The sequence below is a fragment of the Equus asinus genome, chromosome 22 (genome assembly GCF_041296235.1).
Source record: "Equus asinus isolate D_3611 breed Donkey chromosome 22, EquAss-T2T_v2, whole genome shotgun sequence".
NCBI classification, from domain to species: Eukaryota; Metazoa; Chordata; class Mammalia; order Perissodactyla; family Equidae; genus Equus; species Equus asinus.
In genome coordinates this window covers 15,645,919-15,669,328 of record NC_091811.1, presented here as the reverse complement: position 1 = coordinate 15,669,328, position 23,410 = coordinate 15,645,919, and the positions used below count along the sequence as shown (strand labels likewise).

At 51.0% G+C, this 23,410-nt stretch overlaps 1 protein-coding gene across 13 annotated transcripts in view; it reads left to right on the top strand.

The window, feature by feature from the left end:
* The window catches only part of CRACR2A (calcium release activated channel regulator 2A), a 176,251-nt gene that overhangs the window by 131,302 nt on the left and 21,539 nt on the right, over positions 1-23,410 (top strand). For 9 of the 13 annotated variants that reach the window (XR_006518404.2, XM_070494916.1, XM_044756331.2 and 6 more), the window contains 7 exons: positions 1,300-1,395; positions 3,284-3,471; positions 8,516-8,587; positions 12,155-12,200; positions 14,201-14,307; positions 17,638-17,971; positions 21,522-21,654. Coding sequence is in view for 10 of the 13 variants with exons in the window: in XM_070494916.1 (XP_070351017.1) it covers positions 1,300-1,395; positions 3,284-3,471; positions 8,516-8,587; positions 12,155-12,200; positions 14,201-14,307; positions 17,638-17,971; positions 21,522-21,654 (976 nt within the window). In the remaining 3 variants the exon portion in view is untranslated. Of the gene's footprint in view, positions 1-1,299; positions 1,396-3,283; positions 3,472-8,515; positions 8,588-12,154; positions 12,201-14,200; positions 14,308-16,354; positions 16,476-16,628; positions 17,020-17,637; positions 17,972-21,521; positions 21,655-23,410 lie in introns of those variants that run through there. The other 4 variants (XR_011497113.1, XR_011497112.1, XM_044756333.2 and 1 more) reach the window with 4 other exon arrangements.

The following is a 23,410-nucleotide window of genomic DNA, read 5'->3' as shown; positions in this document are numbered from 1 at the left end:
AGCTCCAGATCACAAACCCCCTCGGTGCTCTGTGCTGGCAGGGGCCAGGAGACAGTCACAGACTCATGCAGGGGAATTCTGGAGCTGCTTGCTTCCCCGGCACTGTGCACGGGGCACCTACTCTGTGAGCGGCCACCAAGCTGAATGAAGCGGGTTCCCTGGTAACGATGTTGGGAGCAGGAACTGCCTGGTCTAGTCCTGCCTCTGCTGTTGCATGTAGTTGATGTGAGGACAATCACAGGCTCTCCCTGAGCTCCTTCACCCACCTGAAAACAGGCAGAGGAACGAAGTAGAGTCTACAGATGATGAGGCCAGGAAATATCCCCAGCCTTTGAATGGAGTGTCCAAAGGTCTCTGGCCTGAGACTGGCCCTGGTCCCCCACTCTGCAGCTGCTGCCATCATGCCCACCCCGCCAGCCAGGACAGAGCTGCCTCTAGTGCAGCCTCTCACGGCTCCTAGGGAAAAGGGACCCCTAGGGGGCTCCTGTAATGAGTTATATGATGGTTATAATGATGTCTTCTCTTCCTGCGTGTTTGGCACCTCTGTTCTGCCTTCAGTCCAATGGAGAGCTGCAGGTGGCATGGGTATTTTTGTTTCTATTCTGTGAACAAAGATGTAATGATCTAGAAGAATGAAGCAAGTCAGGTGGGCAAGGCCAGGGCTGGAACCCAAGTCTCTTGATGCCCAGCTCAGGGCCCTTACAGCAGATCGGGCTCTGTTGGGAATATCAGGCACGCTGACAACCCACACACTTTCTTTATCCCACAACCAGGTCCCTTCACACCTGCATCCTCAGGGCCTCTGCATCCCTGAGTGGGGAAGCCCAGTTCCAGGGCAGGAGGGGAGGGGCTGTTGAGCACAGGGGCAGAGACATCTTGAGGAGCAGAGCCTGGGATACCTCAGTCACTGTGGGAAGCAGTGAGGACGTAGACCCTCAAGAGGAAGAAGTGACGCCCCTGTGTTTCCAGAGCGAGGGCAGTTTAGGAGACTGAATGTCAGCACCCAACGTGGAACAGAATATCCAAGTTATATCCAGAATATTCCACCCCTTAATTTACAGATGAAGAGACTGAGGCATGAGATTTGAACTCAGGCCCCTGTCTGTTCTCCCTGTTCAGTATGCCCCCACTAGCTGACACTGCTGCTTTTTCGAGGGGCCGTGTGCGGTCATCAGTCATGGTCACATTTGGTGGTAAGTCCAAAAGGACAGGCCCTGCTGTTGAGCAGGTTCAAGGGGGGAAAAAGTCTCCATCCTGGGTACGTTTGGGCCTCACGTGTCCCCCTTTCTGGCTTGGCAGGACACAGAGCGGTTTCAGGCCCGCAGTCGGGAGCTGGAACAGAAGCTGGTATCTAAGGAGCAGGAGCTGGAGCAGCTCATCCAGAAGCAGAGACGGGTATGTTTGTCAGTGAACTCGGAGAGCCTGGCTCTTCACTCCATCCACCGCTCTGGGTCTTGCCCGCTTTCCCTGCCATCCACTTAAGGACCTTTTTTGTCGTCCTTAAATCTGAAAACCATTGAGCTGTACAAAAGATAGCATTTGAAATCACAGATGATCCCAAGATAAAGGCTTTACTTTCCCGACGCTGGGTGTTTAACTTGGAAAAGTTGCCAAGGCTTCTGCCTTGAGATATCTGCAAACATTGTGGTATAATTCTGCCCAGGAGCCACCAAATGCCAAAGCATTAATTTGTTTCCTGCATCCGGTTAAGAGAAGAGGAGGATGCTGAGGACCAGGGCCATAGTCTCTGATACTTTGGGGGAGGCTGCAGACAGTGATGTCGTCCTGCCAGGATGGCCGTGGATGCCTCCAGTTGGAAGAAGAGGCTCCTCAAGGTCACTTTGTCCATCCCCTGTCTTCCCATGTGGCCCAAACAAGGTTGGTCAGCCTGCTTTGTGACTGTTCTCGTCAGCCTGCAGAATGGATGCAGACAGTAGATGCTCCTCTAATGCGCCTGAGCCCCCAGGAGGCAGGCTGAGTGGTGCACTGTGCAGGGCAGTGTCCATCCGCTATGGCTGGGACCGCTGGCTAATGACCCCAGGAGGGTGATTACCTAGGCAAACCTTGCGCACACAACCTCCTCTGCAAAGGGCTCGTGGGAGAAAGAGGCCAGGGCACCACGTGGCCTCTTGTTTTGTTTTGTCTGGTGCTGGAAGGGATCCAGCCCTGGACAGACCCAGACACATTGCTTCCGTTTGAACAGAGAGGGCTGTTTTTAGCAACACATTTATCTATGCTTGAAGACACCCGTGCTAAGGCTAGAGACTGTGCCACTCCTGCTAGTTCCTAGCTTCTGGGTTTTGGTTTCTTTCCTTCTGCAGCAAGATGCTTTCAACTCCAGCGACTGCCAGCTGCCTTCCCAGTCCCCCTTCCACGGTCGAACATTGCTTCTCCTGCTCCTTCTGCTCCTCATTGTTGTGCATTAAGTTCTTACCAATTAGGTGTAGCCCTCAAATGAATGGCTCCCACTCGATTTAATTACTGCATGCTTGCCTGATTACTCAGGAGCCTCTTAAGAATCACACAAGATTTCTTGTTGTTGCTTCCTCCTCCCCTTACTGACCACATTCATTAAACTCAATTTATTATGATATATTTGCCTTGGTTTGATTCTTCCTCTGGCGAGAGACTTAGAAGCTCTGCAAAGCATAATCATCAGCAGAGAAAAGCAAAAGTTATAAAAATGCAGGGTTTTCAGTTGCTTGAGGGACATGAGAAAAGGTATGTTTGGTTTGACCTGTTTTAGCTATTTCCTAAGAATTTCCAGGGTTTCTGGCTACCATACAAAGCTTCCCTAGATTAAAGGAATTGACTTATTCGGCTGAGAGAAGAAAAGGGAGTAAATGGATTTAATATCAGTATTTGAAATTAGGAAGGATGGTTTTAGGAAGAAGGCCACTTAGCTGTTCTCCATCTCCATCACGAGCCAAAGAAAAGAAATTGGTTTAAAAGACAACAAGAGGGATTTAGGTTAGATCTCAAGACATTGATGAGATGACCATTAATGAGATGATGGTGATGATGATCGGCTCCCCTCCACTGTTTAGTGGTCCTGTGGAGACAGGGAGGAGATGAGATGTGCTCTGAGAGCTCCTTCCTGCTTCCAGAAGTGTATATGTGTGAATTAAGGAGCAGGACAAAGCCTCTTGAGGCTTGAGGGCAGTGAGGGGTAACAGTGACGGTTCTTGCCCACCAGGTGGAGAAAGTGGGGGGAGGCCGGGGTGGACCGGCCTCTGATGATGGTGCTTGCTTATCATTCCCCTCTCCCCACCCTTCCTTCCAGCTGGAAGGCCAGTGCATAGCCCTGCATAATGACAAGCATGAAACCAAGGCTGAGAATACCAAGCTGAAACTCACGAACCAGGAGCTGGCCCGGGAGCTGGAGCGGACCTCCCGGGAGCTGCAGGATGCCCAGCAGCAGCTGGAAAGCCTCCAGCAAGAGGCCTGCAAGCTCCACCAGGAGAAGGAGATGTGAGTCTGGCCTGCGTGAATCCCCATTGGTGTTCTCCAACTCCATCGCCTGCTGTGAGCGTGCTACCTCCCCTCTCCCACACTCTGTCTCCTTGCCTGTAAACTGGGGATTGGGGCTCCTTGCTCCCTGAGATCTCTTCTAGGATTCTGAGACTAGTAAGCAGATCAGCACTGTGCCACGCCTTACCTGGGACTGACAAGCAATATACATCCCTGTTCTCAGAAAACTTATCATGTGGTTAGAAAGATGTTATCCTACCCAATGCTGAGTGAGCAGACAGACCGTACATGACTATTGGAGTTCAGAGACCCAGGCGACCAGGGTGGATGGGAGTGCAGCAGGCAGACTTCCGAGGTCAGCATAGAATTTGATGGGCGTGTGACAGAGCCCAGGAATCTTCCCTCCAGCTCTACCCATTGTCTTTTCCACCAGTGTTCCTCTGTGTGGGCCCACTAGGGGGAACCCCACATCTCTTAGGGCCTGGTTTGCTAATAAACTGCTTTTGGTGTCCAGCCATTGGGTTCAGCTTGCTAGGCAGAGGCACACTGAGAAAGAATCAAGGGTGGGTCCGTCCGTACCTTCTGCTGGAGGAGTCCCTGGCGGAAGCAGTCATTCATCTTGTCTTGGGAGTGTTAGGTTTTGAGAACAAATGCTCTTGAAGGCCCAGGGAGAGGAATCTCACTTGTTTCTGTCTTCATTCATTTATCCATAGACTCATTTGCTTATTCATTTTACAAACATTATTAAAAACTACTCTATGCCAGGTCTGTGGTGGACGTTCGACATGTCTCACTTCTGTTGATAATTCGGCATTATCTCATTGACCTTTCCAGCATCCTGCGGTGGCAGGTACTGTTATCGTCAGTTCTCATTTATGGATGAGGAAACTGGGGTTCAGAGGTTTTAAGTAACTGTCCCAAGGTGATAACTGCTAGACACATCTTGCTGACTCCTCCCAGTGAATAATGGGCTAGCCAGAAAATAGTTACACAGGAGTAGGACTGGCGTCATTCACTCGCTCATTTGTTCATGCATGCATTCATTCATTCATTCTGCAAAAGGAAATTGTGTGCATGGTCCTGTGAAAAGTGGTACAGAGAGTCTGATTTCAGAGAAAAGGGCAGTATTACTTACCAATTCCTGATGTTTTAGGTGGATTGACTCCCCTGGTTCAAAAGGGAAGCCCCTCGCCCTGTCTGATCATTGGCAAAATGTCGGCGCATCAGCCTGAACCCAGTTGTTCTGCCATTTGGCTCCTGCGTGGTGTCCTGCACTGTTTGGGGCATTGCAGAGGGTGAGGGAGGAAATGGGCTTGGATTTGGGGTTTTATCCTAGTAAGATATCTGCACTTAAAAACAGATATATTCCCAAGTAGCTGACTTAAAATGAAACCCCTCTGTTCCAGTTCTTGGATGACCAGTGGGAGGACAGTGTATTTCATTGTAAATGAGCAAAATCAGTTCCTCCTCATTGAGAGCAGGTCAACAAGGCACAGGCATTTAACTTTACCAACAGAATTAAGGATTCAGGCTCTTAAAATTCAATCAAGTTCTAAAAGCAGCAAACATCTGAAGGCACAGGCATTAGAACAGCAAATGGAAATAAGCACCCAGTGCTGGAGTCGCTTCTCAGCACGAGGATTAAAATGTTTCTGAAGGCTTATCTTAATTAACCAAGCCAGAGACACAATCTCTAGAGGTTGGGAGTTGAAAAGGAGGGAAGGCAGGTTGGGAGGGAGAGATAAATTATTCCAGAACCTTCACGACTCGTTTGCAAGAAGCTTGCAATTGCCTTGTGCAGCCAGAAAGTATGCTGGAACCCAAGAGACCGTGTCCTGTCCAGGGAGGAATGTCAGGAGAGAAGGACAGTGAGCACCTTAGCTTGTTGTCTGTAGGACGGAATCCCAGACCAGCAGTACTGATACGACCTAACGCTCTGATCTCCCTCTCCATTTTATAAATGAAGAAACTGAGGCTCAGAGAAGTATAGCGACCAACCCAAAGCCACACAGCTAGTTAATGCCAGCAGACAGGGATGGAGCCTAGTTCTCCTGATACCCATCCTTCCCCCGATGGTGTCGAGCTGCCTCCTGCTGCTCCGGAGCAGCTGGAAGGGAGAGGATGGAGTTTGGAGTTAAACAGACCTAGTCATTTATCAGATAGAGTTCAGAACGGGCAAAATTAATTTTCTCGTTCTCTGAAGATGCTCCGGGAAGGAGAACTAGATCTTAAAATAAGATAAAGAAGGAACAGTCAAGCAAGGGAGATTATATAAAGATGAAGGTCAGCTGAAGAGCAGCACCTCGCTGTTTTGTTAATTAACTTTTATTTTGGGTAGGTAGTTTATGACAAGGCACAAAATTCAAACGGCACAAAAGGATATGCACCTCCAAAAGAGGTTTTCCCCCGACCCATGACTCCTAGCTCGCAGTCACGTAGTGTGTTTGTATAGCACCGGTCATGGTTTCTTGTGGATCCTTCCGGAACGTTCTATGCCTATGCAAGTGAATGCGTATGCACTCAGACACACACACATACACATTTCATTTACAAATCGGTGGCACACCGTTCTGCGTTTGCCTGCGTTTGTCACTTGACAATATATTTTGGAGAGCGCTCCGGATCTCCTCTCTCATCTACAAAGGAAGCCGATGGCAGTTCCCTAGAGGCGACAGGACCCTCCCACCCATCACTACTATGAAAAACAGCACGTTCTTGTCCTTTCAGTTCACGTTACCCGGAGAGAAGCTTGTAGAACATCTAGGTTAGGACTTTAAAGGTCAGTCAAGTATCCAAGTGTCATGTTTGTTTTAGAAATGCTTTTCTTTTTTTAACACAAAAAATCTGAATATGTGTGTATACATATATCCAGATAGATGTTTGTCTGCCACCAATAGACGTATCAGTGCGTCAGTGTGGACTCTGTGTGTGCACGTGTGTGTGTGTTTATAGAGCATCAGCCATCATCTGGTGCCAGAGAAGACCTGGAATGCCTCGTTTCTTAGGAATTGGCTCATCAGTCAAACGCTCTGTGAGAACCCAGCCCTGAGACCTCGTGTGAGTGGTTTTCTTAGCGGGGGAGGAAAGCTGTGTGCCCTCGCTTCTCTGGAGAGAGGCAGAACCCAGGGTCGGCTGGGGGAGCCGCAGAGCCTGGTGCAGAGCCAGCCAGCAGGCAGCTCTGCTCACGTGGTGCCGATCAAAGCAGAGCCTGGGACAGGGGTTTGGGGACCCCGTTTGGATAGTGGGGAGTACATTGTTTTCCCTCAAGTTGAAATTAAACATAATTGGTAAGAAAATGTTAGGAATTTGCAGCTCTGCAGGAGCCAGAGAAGTTTCACTGCTTAATTGGGACTGTCTGAGGTGAACTTAGAATTTGATTCAGACTGTTATTGCCACAAATCGACTTTAAAATTATTCTATAAAGGGGAGAAAAACCCACAGACACCTCTTAGGGAATCAGATTATTGTGAGCCTGGAGAGAGAGCCCCGTGGACGAGCGAGCTGCTGCTGCTTCGCCAGCTCAGTGATGAGATGCCTGGGGCGGCAGCGGGTAAGTGTCCCTGCCCAGCCCGGTGGGCACGATCCAGGAGACTGGCAGCCTGTGGAAGTGACGCATTTATGGGACTGGAAGGTGCTCCCTACACTAGAAACTGTGCTGTGGTTTGGAAATGTGCAACTTTGGACCCTTTGCAATAAGCTTGGGGGACGATTTAAAAATTTCTGAATCACAGTGCAGAGCGCAGAGAGAAGGACAGGCAAAACTGTGAAGTTAATCAAGGCGTATTTTCCAATGTCAGCTAATTCTGCCCTATTTTTTTCCTTTCTTCCCTGAGTAGCGCTGAATACTTTCTCAATGCATCCCTCCCTTCCTTTCCCTCTTCCTCCCTCCATCTCTGCGTGCCTTCTTCCCTCCCTGCCCCTCCTTCCCACCCTCTCTCCTCTGGGTCTTGCTGCTGCCAGTTGTTGACTAGGCCCCAAGCCAGGCTCTGCGTGAGGACACAAGATGCAAACCAACCAGACACAGCCCCTGCCTCGCCGCTGAGTTGCCCTCCAGCCACTCCCTGTAATTCTCAGCTTCTCTCTCCCCTTCCTCAAAACGCCTCCTGGGCTTGACATGTTCACACTGTGATGTGAGTGACTGATGATAATTGATACATTAAATCTCAGCTTTAGGGTCGGCCCAGTGCCAGCGGTTAACTTTGTGCGCTCTGCTTCAGTGGCCTGGGGTTCGCTGGTTCGGATCCTGGGTGTGGACCTACACACACCTCATCAGGCCATGCTGTAGCAGCGTCCCACATACAAAGTGGAGGAAGATTGGCACAGATGTTAGCTCAGGGCCAATCTGCCTCACCAAAAAACCCGAAAAACAGAACTCTGCTTTATAGCTAGAGATAAATCCTAAATCAAAGAAACATAGCCAACAGTGGCAATTCCGGATATCTGGGAACAGACTGGAGAGTTTAGAGGGGAGTGGGCAAAGGGGAAAGGGTTCTTCAAGAGCTCAGACAACAAACTAAACCAGCACGTGGGGGGACAAATACCAGTCCTGCTCTCGCCCTCCAAAATTGGGCTGGAGAAGAATACTGGCGAACTCCCTGAATCCTGGGGAGGGCAGGATCGTTCGGTGCCTGGGGACAGTGCAGTAATTGGGCTGCAGCGCAGGTGGCGTGTGAGGTGACTGTGCGATGAGCAGGTTGGGGGCGGGAGGTCTGGATTAGGACCCTGGCCCAGTTGAGGGTTGTCTGTGTGACCTGGGGGCCGTAATCGAACCTCTTTGACTGTCCGTATCTGGAAGATGGGGTAATTTCACCTTCCGAATGGTGCATCCCTGGTATTAACTGAGACCATGCTGTAAGCCCCTGTGTGTAGCCAGTGCTGTCCAGCGGAAGGCCGGGCTCCTCTTGTCCCCTCTCTCCTCAGTGCGGGCACCGCCCGTGGGTTCCAGTGTGAGGGTCCTGGCATCCGCCTTCAGATCAGAGCCTCGTACCCTGGGGGCTCGCCTCCCGGGACAGTCGCTCACCGCTGCCGTTTGCCTCCTCCCCAGGGAAGTGTACCGCGTGACGGAGAGTCTGCAGCGGGAGAAGTCGGGGCTCCTGAAGCAGCTGGATTTCCTGAGGTGGGTCAGTGCTTGGTGTGTTCTCACGGCGCGTCCCAGACGCCTCGGAATGGAAGGGCCGGTCTGGTCTCCCCTGCCTACACGCTGGAAAAACACAGCTGCTGAGAGAGCACCCTTCTCCCCGCCGTCCCCCAGCGTACTGTTCGGACACCCTCTCTGTTAGGTTTGGTCCATTTACACACATGCCCACCTCCCTCTCCAGTGTGTACCTCTGCAAGTGGGGTCTGCCTCCATCTTCTTGTGTCTCCCCCTGTACCTTGTGTGGTGCTTGCTTGAGTAGGAGGGGAACTGAATTTATTGAGCAGCTACTCTAGGCCTGATATAGGAGCCCTTCACCTTTAACGAAACTTAGAAAAGTAGTGCAGTTGTTAGTACAGGGGGGAATGAGGAAGTTGATATTAGAGAAATGAAGTAATTTACCCAAAGTGACACAGCTACTCATGGGTGGAGCCAGAACTGAGATCCCTATCTGGGCTGATTCTCTTTATTCTGCCATATTCTGTTAATGTTTGTTGAATGAATAAGTAAATCACAAACAGAGCATGGGGAAAGGGGCTATGGGGTTTTATCAGCCTGCCAGAACTCACCATAAATTCAAAGCTCATTGGTCCAGAATGTGCCAGAACAGCCTGCGAGACCTCACTGGGGAGGGTGGTTTCAGTTTTGCCTGTGAGGTCTCTACGCTGCCGTGCATGCCGCCAGCCAGACATCGCGCAGGGACTGGTGATGACACAGAAGGACTTCGGGTTCTGATTTTTAAAGTGCAAGTGGTTTTGAATCAGGTACATTATGCAGTTATTTGGTTTTTTTTTTTTTTTTTAATTTGAAAGGGAAGGTGACCGTGTCTGGCATCTGTGACGCTGCCAAATTGAAAAGTGCTTCAAACTGAATGCATTTCCGATTTTCTTCACTCAACCCATGATTCTGATGGGCCTCAGAAGGCTGGGAGAGGGAAGGCGTCTTAGGTGGCCAAGTCTAATCCATTTGAGTGAAAGTCTTGATTCCAAAGAAGGCTTTAGCGAAGGGAAGAGAACAAGGGTACAAGGACGAGTTTTTGTTTGTTTTCTTTTCCCCTTTTTCATTGCACTTATACAAAATAGTAGGACAGGTTCCAGCAGGTGAGCAGGGAGACTGGCAAGGCAGAGCTCTTTCTGAGAGACCGGCGCATGTGCAGGGCCACACTCTGAAGCCCCCTGCTGTCGCATGGTTGCCAAGCTGGCACTCGGCCGCCGGGGAGAGCCAGGATGTGGAGGTGGCGGAGGATGGTGTGGAGTCAGGACAAGAGCTGGGATGTGACAAGGGGAGGCGGGGCCTGCCCTCCTAAGGCAAATGGGGGCCATTTCTGGGCACATAGTTGGGAATAAGCGTTTTGGAGCTGGAGCTGGTTCAAGACCCAGCGCTGCCCCTCGTTGCCTTGTGTGACTCTGGGCAGTTGCCCTAAACAGCCAGAGCCTTCATTTCTCATGTGTCCCTCACAGGCTTCTTTTGGGAATTAAATGACGTGTGTGAGTGGCGTCACAGCAGGGCAGTGAGGAGAAGGAAAGCCGAGAGGTGTAAAGAGAAGAGCATGCTGTCAATACTGAAGCTTCTGCCTGCACACAGCAGGACGCAACACAGCACACTCCCTGATAAGGCTGAGGCTCCCAGGGCCCCCAGGTCCTCTCCCACGTGCAGGCTGCTGACGCCCCTGCCGCAAATGAGGCTCCCTGGCCTGAGACGCTCACTTTGCCACACTCAGGGTTTAGGGAATACCCTCTTCGTCCCTCCCAACTTGTTCGGTTGGCCCTGGCTCTGTGCCTGCCTGCTCACCGGATGCAGAGAGCTGACGCACAACAGCTCCTCTTTTCTCTAAGCCAGGGGAACAAGGCCGGTATTCCAGCCTGCCTCATATCTCCACCCATAGCGCACAGCATGCATCGTGGAGCGCCCCGTCAGTGGCCGCGTTACAGCGAGGACGGCAGACGGCTGCGTGCCCTCCCTTCCCCTCCCGAAGTGCTGATGTTCAGGGGCCACTGGCCGGAAGAGTCAGAGAATCACAAACTGGACTGCACCTTGCGGTCACCTGGCCACCCTCTCAGCCTGCGCTTTAGTAGATAAGATTCCTAGCCATTAACCTCAAGTGCGTTCTGTGGTCATGCCGCAGGCCCAAGTCCACTCCCTTCCCACTCTGCTCTTTCCTTAACCCTCTGACATCTCCTTCCCCACCCTCACGCTTACGCCCCTCTTTCACGGAGACGCTGGAACCATGGCGTGAGGGCTTCCTCCTGCGCCGTCCCCGTCCACATCTCCGCTTCTCTGATGGTGGATGAACTCCCCACTGCCTGGCAAAGGCTCTAGAATTCGACCCCATCTTCCTCAAGGACGTTCCAGCATTCCCTCCCTCTCCTCCATGGTCGGCTTTTTCTGGCTTGGAGAGACCAACAAATGTACGCTGAAATCTCATATCTAACTTCTCTCGTCCCCACGTCCCCATCCAGCTACTTTCCACTTCTTTAATTGCTTTCAACAACATTTCAAAAGAATTGTTTATGTTTACTTCCACTGCCTCCATTTCCTTTCCTGATGTCTGTGACCCCCCAGGCAGGCTTTTTCTATATGATTCCACTGAGAGTGGAACCAGTGACCTTCATGTTGCTTAAAATATTGGCCAGTTCTCAGGGACGCCCACCCCCACCCCATCCCCAGCAATCTGTTCTTAGCACAGCTTCTATAGGGCTCCTTTTATAGACCAAGTCAGACCAGGGCACTCCTCTGCCATCCCCCTCCCGTGGCCACATATCTCATTTGCAGTAAAACTCCAAGTTCTTACACTGGCCCCCAGGCTGTGAATGGCAGGTCCCCACGCCTCCCTCTGTCTTTCCATTGACCTCATCTCCTAACTGCCTTCCCTCTGAGCATTCTGCTGTCCTTATTTCTGTTCCTCACACACACCAGGTATCCCCACCCAGGCTTTGCGCTTGCTCTTCCCTCAGGTGACTGCATAGCTCCTCTCTCCTCTTCAAGCCTTCTCAGGACCGCCCTGCTGGAATAGCCCTCTGCCCTCTGGCACTCTCCATTCCACTTTCTCCCCCACCGTATTTTTCTCAATAGTGGTTCTCCCTGCACTGAATACAAATGCCCTGAGGGTGGGGACTTTCTCTTTTGCTCGTTGGTGCGCCCCTAAGAGCCAGGACGGTGCCCCGCGTGCAGTGGGTCTCAGGAGGCACTTGCTGAGTGAATGCATGTGGCATGAATGCATGAATGGTTCAGAGAGCCCAAGAGCAAGTTCACAGGCGGAGCTGGATCTCCTGGTCACCTCTGGGGGAGGCTCCCCCTGGTGATAGGAGAGACCAGTGCATTATCCTTAAGGCTGTGCCAGGCCCTTCCATCTATCCCCCGCCTCTGAGCTGGTGTACACACAAACTACCCTCTGCCGTTAACCACAATCCCTAAGGAAGAGGTTCCCATGCTCCCTGGGCCTTCCACAGCACGCCCTCCTCCGCGGCCATCTGACTGGAGGACCGGCTGCTGTTGGATGTGTCGACTGCAAGCTCCATGTTTGAACAGATTCTCCTCTTCCGTCCACAGGGAAAGGAACAAGCACCTTCGAGATGAGCGAGACATAAGTTTTCAGGTACTTGGCCGGTGCTCCCTTCCCTGGAGGGAAGATAAGGACTGGGGTCCCGTGGCAGCCAGAACCCAGCTGAGACTGGCCCAAGAATGGCCTGAGGCTTGGAATCTGGTTGTTCATTTTGTGTGGGCAGGACGATGGCATACGAGTTTTTGAAAGTAATGAAGATGGAGGGTGTCCTACTGGTAGCAGTGTGTAAATTTCCATGAAGTAACACACTTTACTCTTGGCATAACAAGACGAAAATATTTGGGAGGGTCACACGTTTCTTGGATGCAGAAATGATAGTTCCATCCATGAGATGGCGCAGTTGAAATGTCATCGTCACTTTTAAACCAAAATGCTCACAGTTTTCTTCTTCATTAAAATTTTGATCTCTTGATGAAAAATTTGCATTTTTACACTGTCATAGAGCAAATTAAAATGTAAATTTCACAATTTACCTAGTTGATTTTAGTACAATTTTTTTTACCCTATGGGGACCCCTGCTCCTCCATACCTGAGTGCCACACTTATATACTTTCCCAAGTAGCATGAAAATCCTGTATTTACTCAAAGATCTTCACTTTGGGCAGCATTAAACAAAATCTAGGATTCCACGTTCCCCTCTCATCTTTCCCTTTAGACAGTAGCTGCTAGATGCTCTGAAGGGGAGAAAAAAAGGGGCAGAATTGACTAATGCAACTTTCTAGTTATCAGGATTATCACACCGTGAGTTTCATGTGTGTCCTTGGGCAAGTCATCAGCCTCCCTGGACCATGACCCTGAGCATCACTTGAGAAAAGGGAATCCCTATCCTTTTTTCTACATTGTAGGTATTTTTGAGAAAAACTCTTGGGAAGAGGAGGTCTGGCCCAGAACCCTTAGCTGAACAGTGTCCTAAATGCGGTCAGCGAAAGGCAGCTGGTTTGCTCTGAATTAGGTCTGACCTGGTTTAGACCTGCAAATCCCCAAAGGACTTTGTTACATAGCCAATTCTTTTCTCGCCCTGACGGGCAGCCAGCACCCCTGCTGCCCCCCCTGTGTCCTACTGGAGCCGAGCTGAAGCCCACACAGGTTTGTTTGATGGTGATAATAGTTACAATTGTTTTAGAAGTAACACTGAGTTTATTTTAAAACTTCCAACCAAATGTCACCCTAATCCCTTGACCTCACTTCCTTCACCTGCCAAACTCATTTTGCTTTGAAAAGGGAATGGAATTAAGAACCCTAGTGGGGAATAGAAGAAAGAAGAATAAAATCATGTTCATGCTGAATAATAATTAAAGATTAATTTGGAATCATTATAGCCATGCCTTCAGGGGCCCTGGGAGCACAGCAGCCCCTCCCTCTCTCATTAGGAATCACTGAGAATCATGAGGATGGCTGGTTCATGAGATTCTTCCTGTGATCTAACTCCCTCTCATCTCCTGGAAGACATCTGCCCCCACCCCACCCAGGTTCTCTGTTACAGATGTGTGAGCATTTTATCTATATCCACCCTACTTCCACGAAAGAGCTGAACTGTCTTATGCTAGCTTAGTAGCTGTGGACGGGGCACTGGGCTAATTGATCCTTTGGGCTGGTCCATTTCTCACATCTGGGACTTTGGAAATAAAGATGAATTGGAGCCACACAGAAGAGTGTGATTTGAAGATGCACAGAGTCTTTTCTGTCCATAAATATTTTCCCTATGCATTCCGCATTTATCCCTTCTTATTTGTCCTCTTGCAAACTATCAGTACTCCTGCAAAGGACAACTCCTATGAAGGACCCAGGCTCTAAACTGTGTACTGGCTCCTTCGATTAGATTATTAGATGGGAGGTGGACGAATTCTGGTGAGAGATGATGGCAAAAGGAAAGAGGGGGTGAATGCTAACAGGGAGACCAGCACTTGCTTGCTTGCTTGCTTAACAGTTTTGTTTAGAGCCTGACCTCTGAGGTGGGAAAGTTGAGCTCTTTCTGCTCAAACACTGGGACAAATCAGCAGGCGTGGATCTGAGGGCATTTTGTATTTCTCCAGAAGGATAAGGCAGCCAAGGCAAACACAGCTGCTCCCAAGGCAAGCTGGAAACAGAGATCTGGCTCTGTGATAGGCAAATATATGGACGGCAGAGGCATTCTTAGAAGGTGAGTCTTCCTTTATTTGTTCATTCATGATCTGTTCATTCATCTTGCGCAGCAGCATCTTGCTGCATCACTGGCAGCAGGCTCTGGGCCCACACTGGGTGCAGACTGGCCCTGGAGAAGTGGCCCTCTTGGGGAAGCCTGGGGTCAGCTGCACTCACTCCCCTTGAATCTTGGAGGACATGTCCCTTCCTTTCCTGACATCCAAGTGGGAGGAGGACTGTGCAGAGCAAGCGTCTAGGACAAGACATTGTCTTCTGGGGCCCCCACTTAGTGTGTTCCTGCAGAGAGGGACTGAAGAGGAGAGGAGAGGAGAGAGAGAGGGGTCAGAGGCGAGAGATGGAGGGTGTGGCTGGACGATGCTCTGCTGTCTGTTGAGCAGAATGGGTGCACCTGGTTTTTCAGGGCCATGGCTGTTTGGACTCTGAAGGGTAATTAACGTGTGGTGTAGAGTCTCCAGTAGTTGAACTCCTTCACAGACAAGAGCAGGGCCTGTGCTTGAAAGAGTCCTTTCAATGATTCCTATTTAATTAACTCAGAGATAACGTGTTTTGTTGCCACTGGACAGCTGGACAGCACATGATTGAGTCTGAGTCCCCAGAGGAGTGGCTTGCTCACTGCTCATTGAAAGAAACAAGCCAGTCCCCTGCCATCTCTTCTGTTTGGCGTGCGTTCCATCTGCATAGGTGGTCACAGGGAGGCAGAGGCAGCCAGATCCCTCTGTATCAAACCCAGGGAGAAAGCGTGTGAGTTTGCTCCTCTAGGAGATCCTGAGGACAGCAGGCCTGAGATAAACAGATGTGCAAAGCGGAGGTGACCCTGGGGATCAGTCAGCTGATCAGTCAAGACTTTGGCCCTGATCCTCATGAACCCCTTTGCTAAGTAGCTCAACGGGAAGATGCAATTTGGGGGCCAAGTTTTTGCAGTAATTGTTGACCTGTTGGTTCCTCAGAACTGAATATAGTCGTTCAACAAGCGTTAACTGATTATTTACTCTGCGCCAGACATTCGTCTGAGTTCTGTGAAGACTCCAAAGATAAATTAGATATGAGTCCTGCCATTAATATCCATTTTTTTAAAAGATTTTATTTTCCCTTTTTCTCCCCAAAGCCCCCCAGGACATAGTTGTATATTTTTAGTTGTGGGTCCTTCCAGTTGTGGCATGTGGGACGCCGCCTCAGCATGGCTTGATGAGCAGTGCCGTGTCCACACCCAGGATCTGAACTGGCGAAACCCTGAGCCACCAAAGCAGAGCGCGCGAACTCAGCCACTTGGCCACAGGGCCGGCCCCCATTAATATCCATTTTTGAGTGCTTGCTGTGTACAAGATATGGGCCATGTGCTGTGTGCAGTGGTGAGCAAATACCTCCGCTTTCATGGAGCTTATGGCCGAGTGGAGGAAACAGACAATAACCAAGGAAGCAACAAATGTGGACCCTGGATTCCACTGCCACCTTTGCAGAGGGGCCTGCTCCCTATTGCTGGCACATGGCATTTGGTGGCAAAACCAAAAATAAATTTAGTCATCCTAAGCTGAAGATATTACATAATGTCAATAGTGCTTGAGAATTTCCCAGATAAAAAGGTTTTTCCAAGCAATGTTTCATTTTAGGACCGTTTCAGTGGCCATTTCTTTTCTGGTTGCAAAGCCTTTGAGAAAACATGCTGTGTTTGTTTGCACACGTGCTCACATGTGCACACATATGCACTCCTGTGTGTGTAAGCAGAGCGAAAGTGGCTGGGAACACTAACTGTGTCCTAAAGTGGGTAAGCAGTTGGTAGGCTTGTTGGAATACAGAAGAAATTTGTTGGAAAGAAGACAGTCTATTAAAAACATGATTTTTAAAGCTCGTATTAAAAACGTAATTTCATAAATAAGGGAAAGGTCCTTGAAGTGCTACAAATCCTCTATTTTATATCAAGGGACCCAAACTAAGTCACCACTTTTATGAGCAAGCACTAGATCTTAATATATCCTTCAGAGTTGCACTTAACTTCAGAACGGTGATAATGCGTTTTTTTCTTTTTCCTCCCTGTTGTTGGCCCTTAGGAGTAATAAACATGATAAGCCGGGGGCAAACTGAAGGGAGCTCCTCTGTTCTGCGTATTCCGTGTCCTTCGCTGACCTTCTTTCTGCTTCGGCCCTGTCTCCTCAGCACGTCATCCCCATGGTATTTTCTTCTCTAATCTCTGCGTGTGAGTGCAGCGTGTGTGTGTGCAGGGTGCGTGTGCGCATGTGTTTCGGTTTGGGACTCAAGGTCCTCCCTGTCAAACCGCCATCTCCTTTAAAACGCTTCTCAGCTTTAGTTCTCTTTCCTGTGCAGGAAGGACCTGTGAGGCCTTTGCTGTCGACACCTCGGAAATACGGGCTGCTCGTGGGCCCTGCATCCGCTTGCCCGGTTCCCTCCACCTCCTGTGCTCCTCCTTGTTCTTGATGCTCAGATGCTTCTGGAAGCAAATATGCACTTTGACTCTGAAGCCACTTACTTGTGACTCTGACTTCCAGAGACACTGAAAGAGAAAGAGAAAGGGAGGAGAGGCAGGGAGAGGTGCCCTGCGGGCTTCCTTCTGACCCACAGCCCATTCGCAAGTGGGCAGCTGCCTCTGAGCCAGTGGACATCTGCCTAGAGGGGGAGCTCCCCCCAGAGGAGTGGGACCCCTCACTCACATCGCCAAGGGCTGCTGCGCCGAGGGCTACAGTGTCTTATTTATGAGGTAGGCAGGGCAGATGGGCCACATGTTATGGTGAGGACACTGAGGCTTAGAGAGTTGAAGTCTCCTGCCTAGGGACGCACAGTAGGGGCAGGCTTTGGGACTGATGGTCAATCCAGGATGCTTTATTTCCAGCTCTGTTAGGCTCCTTTCTCACACTCTTTACTTCCCCTTCATAGCACTTCTCACAACTTGTAAAAGTGTTTACTTGAGTCATTATTGCTTTGGGCCCCCACTAAGCCAAGCATTCCATGAGGACAGGGGCTGTGTCCATCTGTTTATGACTATGTCATTAGCTTAATACCTGGTACTAATCAACATCACCTTCATCGCCTTCATCCTCATCACCATCATCACCTTCGTTATCACCTTCATCATCATCACCATCATCATCTTCATCATCCCCTTCATCATCACCATCAGGCACTTATATAAGGGTGTTGAGTGAATGAGCTAAAGAATGCTGGGTCTGGTTTTTTCCCTTTCCTGGAGCTCTCTGCCCCCAAGGTGTGCTGCTCTTCAGTTTTCTGTCACAAAAGCTGTCAGGCATCCCTCCAGCTTCCATACTGATGCACTTTATGATATTCTCCCCACTTTTCTTTCTTCCCCACCCCAAAATAGCCAGTCAGAGGAGGAAGAAGATGTGTTTGGCATTCCGAGGAGGAGAAGCTCCCTGGGCCTGAGTGGGTATCCCCTTACAGAAGAGGAGGCAGGAACCAGGGAGCTGGGGTCTGGGGGTCCGCTCCACCGGGTGCTCCGCAGAATTATTTCCATTGAAGAAGACCCCCTGCCCCAGCTCCTGGATGGCGGCTTTGAGCAGCCGCTGAGCAGACGTGCAGAAGAGGGGGAGGCGTCGGGGCCGGCGGTGGAAGAACCCGCGCAGCAGGCCCGACCTGTGGACCCCACGCCCGCATCTCCCCGAGGGCAGCCTGTTGGGAAAGAAGACCTGTCCAAGGTAGGGCACATCCCACGCGGGCTGGCAGACATCACTCCTGTGCCTGTCCTTTGTATTTGAGCCCAGGAGCCCCAAAGGCAGCTCGGGAAGTCAGGTGTGGCTGGCCCTGTGGGTCACCGTATTTGTGTCCTTCAAAATCCACCTCCTCCTGCTTGGCTGAGTCTCGTGGGGGAGACTCAGGGGCCCTGGTGAATTTTCCGTATCACTTCTGCTGTTTGCCCCACTCCCTACCCTGTGGTCTCTTTGCTGATTCAGATTCAAAAGCATTTATTGAGTACCTACTGAAGGTAGACTCACTGCGCGGCCTTAGCATAAAGTGTCACACGCTTTTAAGCTGCACGTCTTCCCTTACATTTTGAACTGCTCTTAAAAGGGCCACTCCCTGCTTTGGAAACTTCATGCAGCATCATCTTTCTTTCAGTTCTTAATCAGCTAATCTCCCTTTCATGCCCAAATGCCTGGCCTGCTCCTCCCTTCAGTGGGACCCTCCACGGCCACGTCCCTCCTGTGCTCCCCGCCAGGTCTTCCTGCTGAGTTCTCTGAGGAGAAGGGGGCCATATGAACCATCTCCCTCTGGCTCACGGTGATGCTGTTCCTCACTTGTTTGTGACCCAGGCCGGGGAATAGGCTCCTCAAGCCCTCCACCCTTCATTTGACCTTCTAGAACAGCGTTAGCCATGTCCACGGCAACATGAGAGAGGCTCCCCGCTGCACACTGTGGCAGCCCTTTAGAACTGCTCCCTCGCCCCCCTGAGCACTTCCAAGTGGCTGTAGTAGCCCGTGTGCCAGGAAGCCTTCTCCAGCCACCGCTCAGGGACTTCTTGGCAGTGGTCATCATTCTCAGGCCTGGATTAAGATTTGTGCCTGCATATCGCTCCTCTGAAGGGCCCTAGGCCAGGGAGAGTGGAGAGCTGGGTGGCACCAATGGGTTGGGTGGAAACCCCTTCCCCTTACATGCCCTGCCACATCCCCTTTGGTGCACAGACCTACGCCTGCTGACAGTTGTAAATACCCCAAGACATCCCCAGAAATGTGCAAGAAGTGTCAAGAGGACAGTAGGAGACGGAGTGAGGAAAAGACTGAGCACCCATGTCTGCCGTTCATTCCATCCTCGCAGTCGTCTGATGGGGCACGTCCGAAATTGATTCTCCCCTTTGTAGATGGGGAAGCAGAGGCCCAGAGGACGAGGCCTGGCCGGGCCCCACAGTGGCGTGTGCCCAGCCTTCTCGTGCACTCACATCCGTGCTCGTCCCACCAGGTTGTGCTGCTGCTTAGCTGAGACAGAGGCTGCCGCAGAGGGGAGAGGCAATCTCCTGGAAGTCACAGGGCAGCTTCAGCAGAGCGTCAGCTCTTCAAAGGGGATGTGAGGCAGTGCTCCCCATGCAAGGCTGCTGAGGCATAAATCGGTACAACCTTTCTGCAAAGTAGTTTGATAATAGGAATCAAGAACTTGAAAATACATCTCCTTTGAACCAGCACTTCTGGCAATCCTTCCTAAGGAAACCCCCAAAGTCAGACGATTTAACTCAAGAATATGTCATGTATGATAGCAAACAGTTGAAAAAATGTCCAATAATAGGGACATAAATTAGAGTATGTTAATTCCATAGAATATTACACCACTGTTAAAATCACGTTTTCAAAAAACTGTAGTGACTCAGAAATATTTATAATGCAATGATATATGAGAAAGTAGGATAACATTATATATAATATCTCAAATCTCTCAATAAAGCATATATTCATTCATCAATATAGAAAAAAGCCTGGAAGAAATCAAAATATGAAATGTGACTACTTTGGGCTGGTAGGGTAGATTATGAATGTTTATTATTTTCCTCTCTACTTTTACATGTTTCCTAATTTTAAAAATTAGCATGTGTTACTTCTATTTTTTTAAAGATTTTCTTTTGAAAGTGGTGGGAAGGAGGATGAGAACAGGTCTTTTTCTAGTCCCCTTTCCCCATCCGGTGGTCTCCCATAGGTTAAATGCATGAACTTGAGTGGGAGTTCGCTGCTCCTGTAGGTGGGTCCTGGCTTTTGCCTGCAAAAAAACGTGCTCTCCTGGGGCGGGGCCAGGGGTGCGGGAGCCGAAGCGCAGGGCTGAGGGTCAGGCACGGCCTCTGCAGCCAGGCCCATCCCCTCCCACCCTGGGCTTCACGTGCTCTGCCTGTCCCTGTGTCCCTGGGGGGGACACAGATTGCTGCACTGAGCGTCAATCTCAAACAGATGACAACCGGAGGTACAGAGGCTGAGAAGAGACCGGCAAAGTGTCAAGGCCCTTGTGCATTGCAAAAATAAAGAAAACGGGGCAGGGGATGTAATTTTTGAGGTTGAGGTTTTTTTTGAAGTTTAGTTTAGATTCCCGTAATTGACCTTGAATTCCCTCCTAAGTACTGCATGCAATTGATTTCTTCCCAAAAGGCTGTTAATGACTTTTCTCTGAAACTCAAGTACTACTAATATCGGCCGCCACTCCATTATAGTATTTGCTCAACGAGAGGAGCTAATTCCCCCAAATCCACTTCTAAATGGATTCAAAAGAGCCTCCTCGTTTGGCCAGGCAGTGCTGGGCTGGGCCTGAAGGCAGGATTCAGGCAAGTAAGCAAGCAGCTCTCTGGAAGGAATAACCATGCAGCACAAAGGACCCTGTGCTGGGGCGTGGCTCCTCACTCTGCCCGCCACTCGGTCAGTGTCCTAGAGCAAGTCCTTGCCCCTCTGGGCTTTAGCATCCCAGACTAACGGGCAGGTGGCTCCCAGACCCTCCCGCTGCAGGTGGAGGAGCCGGAGGGCAGTGACTGGCTGACTCTGAGGAGCTCTGCCCAGCGGCCTGGCATTGCAGATTTCCCAGCCTCCAGAGTGGAAACTGCCCGGCCTTAGTTCCCCAGCGCAGATGGGGACCCTAGATGAGGATCAGAAGCTGCTGAGATGAGACAGAGAGCAGTGCGCACAGAGGCAAGAGTCCTCTCTCCATGCGGTCCAGGTTCAATGGTAGGGCAGAAATAAATGTCCCCTACCCCAGCCTGGGATGTCCCCACCCCTGTACTACAGATAAGTCTTTTTCCTCTCCCCACTTCTCCCTGCAAACATCCGCCTTGTCCTTCCCCTCCATAGGGAATCCCTGCCTCCTCTTTAAGCCCCAGCCCAAAGTCCCTTCCTCTGGATCCTTGATTCCTCCTCCGTGCTCCCAGAGCACATGGAACACTGCTCTGCTTGTTTGCTCACATGGCTGCCCCCCTCACTCCACCAGACACCAAGCCTGCCTCCCGTCCCTGTGCTGTCAGACCCGGCACAGGACCTGTGACACAGTGGGCAGGCAGCACGTGTTGGCGGAACAAATGTCTCTCCTCCCTCCTGCTGACGCTGGAAGGAGCCTCTGTGCCCCGAGCCCAGAGCTGACTGCATCTGAGGCCGGAGCGGCTGCCCGGGTGCTGGTCTGGAGGCCAGGTCTCCACCCTCCCCTGGACATTAGGGACAAGTGAAGGGCAGGTTGTGGCAGGAACAGGGGGCGACCATCCCAGAGGTTGACCAGACTGTCTGCCATCCACAGGAGGAAGGCTCTCTCTCCACCCCAGACCGGCTCTTCAAGATTGTGTTTGTGGGCGACTCCGCCGTGGGGAAGACATCCTTCCTGAGGCGGTTCTGCGAGGACCGGTTCTCCCCGGGCACGGCAGCCACTGTGGGTGAGTTCTTGCCCTGAGCCGGGTCAGGGAAGGGGAGGTCGTGAGAAGGGGGCCCAGGGAGGGACTTGGAGCCCAGTGGGAGGGGCCCTGCTTGGCTTTAGGGGGCCACTGTCGGCTTGTTCCACAGTGAGGGGCAAGGTGAGGCCCACCTCCCGCACAGTGCTGGCTGCTAAGCTCATTCCCCTGGACACTTGGGACCACGAATGCTTCCTACGTCCAGCCTGAGTGGAGCTGAAGCTGGCAAAGATGGACTTCAGCCTCTTGTGCCCTCTCTGAGCTGTCTCTCTCTGATCGCTTCCTCCCCACTTTCAGCAGGGTCCTGAGACTTCATGCTCCTCCTGAGGCCCACCCCCTGCCCCCCCAGCCCCACCCTGGGCCCCCTGCTTCCTTGCCCTGCCCCTGCCTGTATGTGTGTGTGTAGACAGGGGGATGGTGGACAGTGCTCTGGATGGCTCCTTGTACGCATCGGATTTTACCCATCCTGTATCTCGGGCCTGCTGGGTGACAGCTAGAGTTCATTGCGAACGTTCGTTAGGCTCAGCTATTAATGGATGATCCTGGCTCAATGTGTTCCCACTCTTGGATGATGTCTTATTTAGATAGGGGCCTTTGCTGCCTTCACCCAAAGTTGCTCATTGCATTGGAATATGTGGCAAGACCCAAGGGCATATTGACCTTTTAGCTTCTACCAAGTTGAATCACTCAGGCAAAAAAATCTATTGAGGGCCTACTATGTACCATTTAATTGTGCTCATAAGTCAACTCTGTTTGCAAATATATTGATGTGGTCTGAATATCTACCGTGGGCTTTTTTTTTTTAAAGTTTGGCACCTGAGCTAACATCTGTTGCCAATCTTCTGTCTTTTTTTTTCGCTTCTTCTCCCCAAAACCCCCCAGTACATAGTTGTGTGTTTTTAGTTGTGGGTCCTTCTAGTTGTGGCATGGGGGACGCCGCCTCAGCATGGCCTGCTGTGCGGTGCTAGGTCCACACCCGGCATCCGAACCGGTGAAACCCTGGGCCGCCAAAGCGGAGCGGGATAACTTAACCACTCGGCCACGGGGCCTGCCGCACCATGGGCTTTTATATTCATTGTTTCCTTCTATCTTCACACAACCCTGGCAGGCAAAACTGTAATCAGCCCAATAGACAGATCAGGAAACTGAGGCCCAGAGAGGTTAAGAGGCTTGTCCACATTCCCATCAGATGATTGGTGCTGGTACTGGCCCCCACCCTTCCCACACTCACACCCCTTCTGTTCCAGTCCACAGTATCCCTAACAATATTGAGTTGTGTGTGCTCAGCACCCAGTAAGTGGTGAGGGTACTTTCTTGCCACAGGAGGTGGACAGAGGGTGGTGCAGGCGGGGGAGGCTGCAGAGGTTCAGGGGGGCATCAGAAGTCCTGATCTCCATCTCAGCTCTGCCACTGACACGTGCGACCTCAGGAAGACATCTTCCCTCTTTGGGCTTCAGTTTTTCCTTATCTGAAAAATGAGCGATTTGAACTGAGTCACCCAAGACTGCTTCAAGCCTGGTTCTCTGTCCAGAACGTCTGAGTTTGGCTATCTCACCAGCTGGCTCTAGGAGACAAACTTCCATGCCCCGGAGCCCTGCTGGGGATGCTGCGTCCTCTGACCCTGAGCTGGCCCTTCTGTCCCACTTCCCTCCTACAGATGGGTCTCTTCCCACATGCTTCAGGTGCCCCATTCTTACTGCTGGGCCTTTTGCTATGCTGTTATCACATCTGGAACATCCTC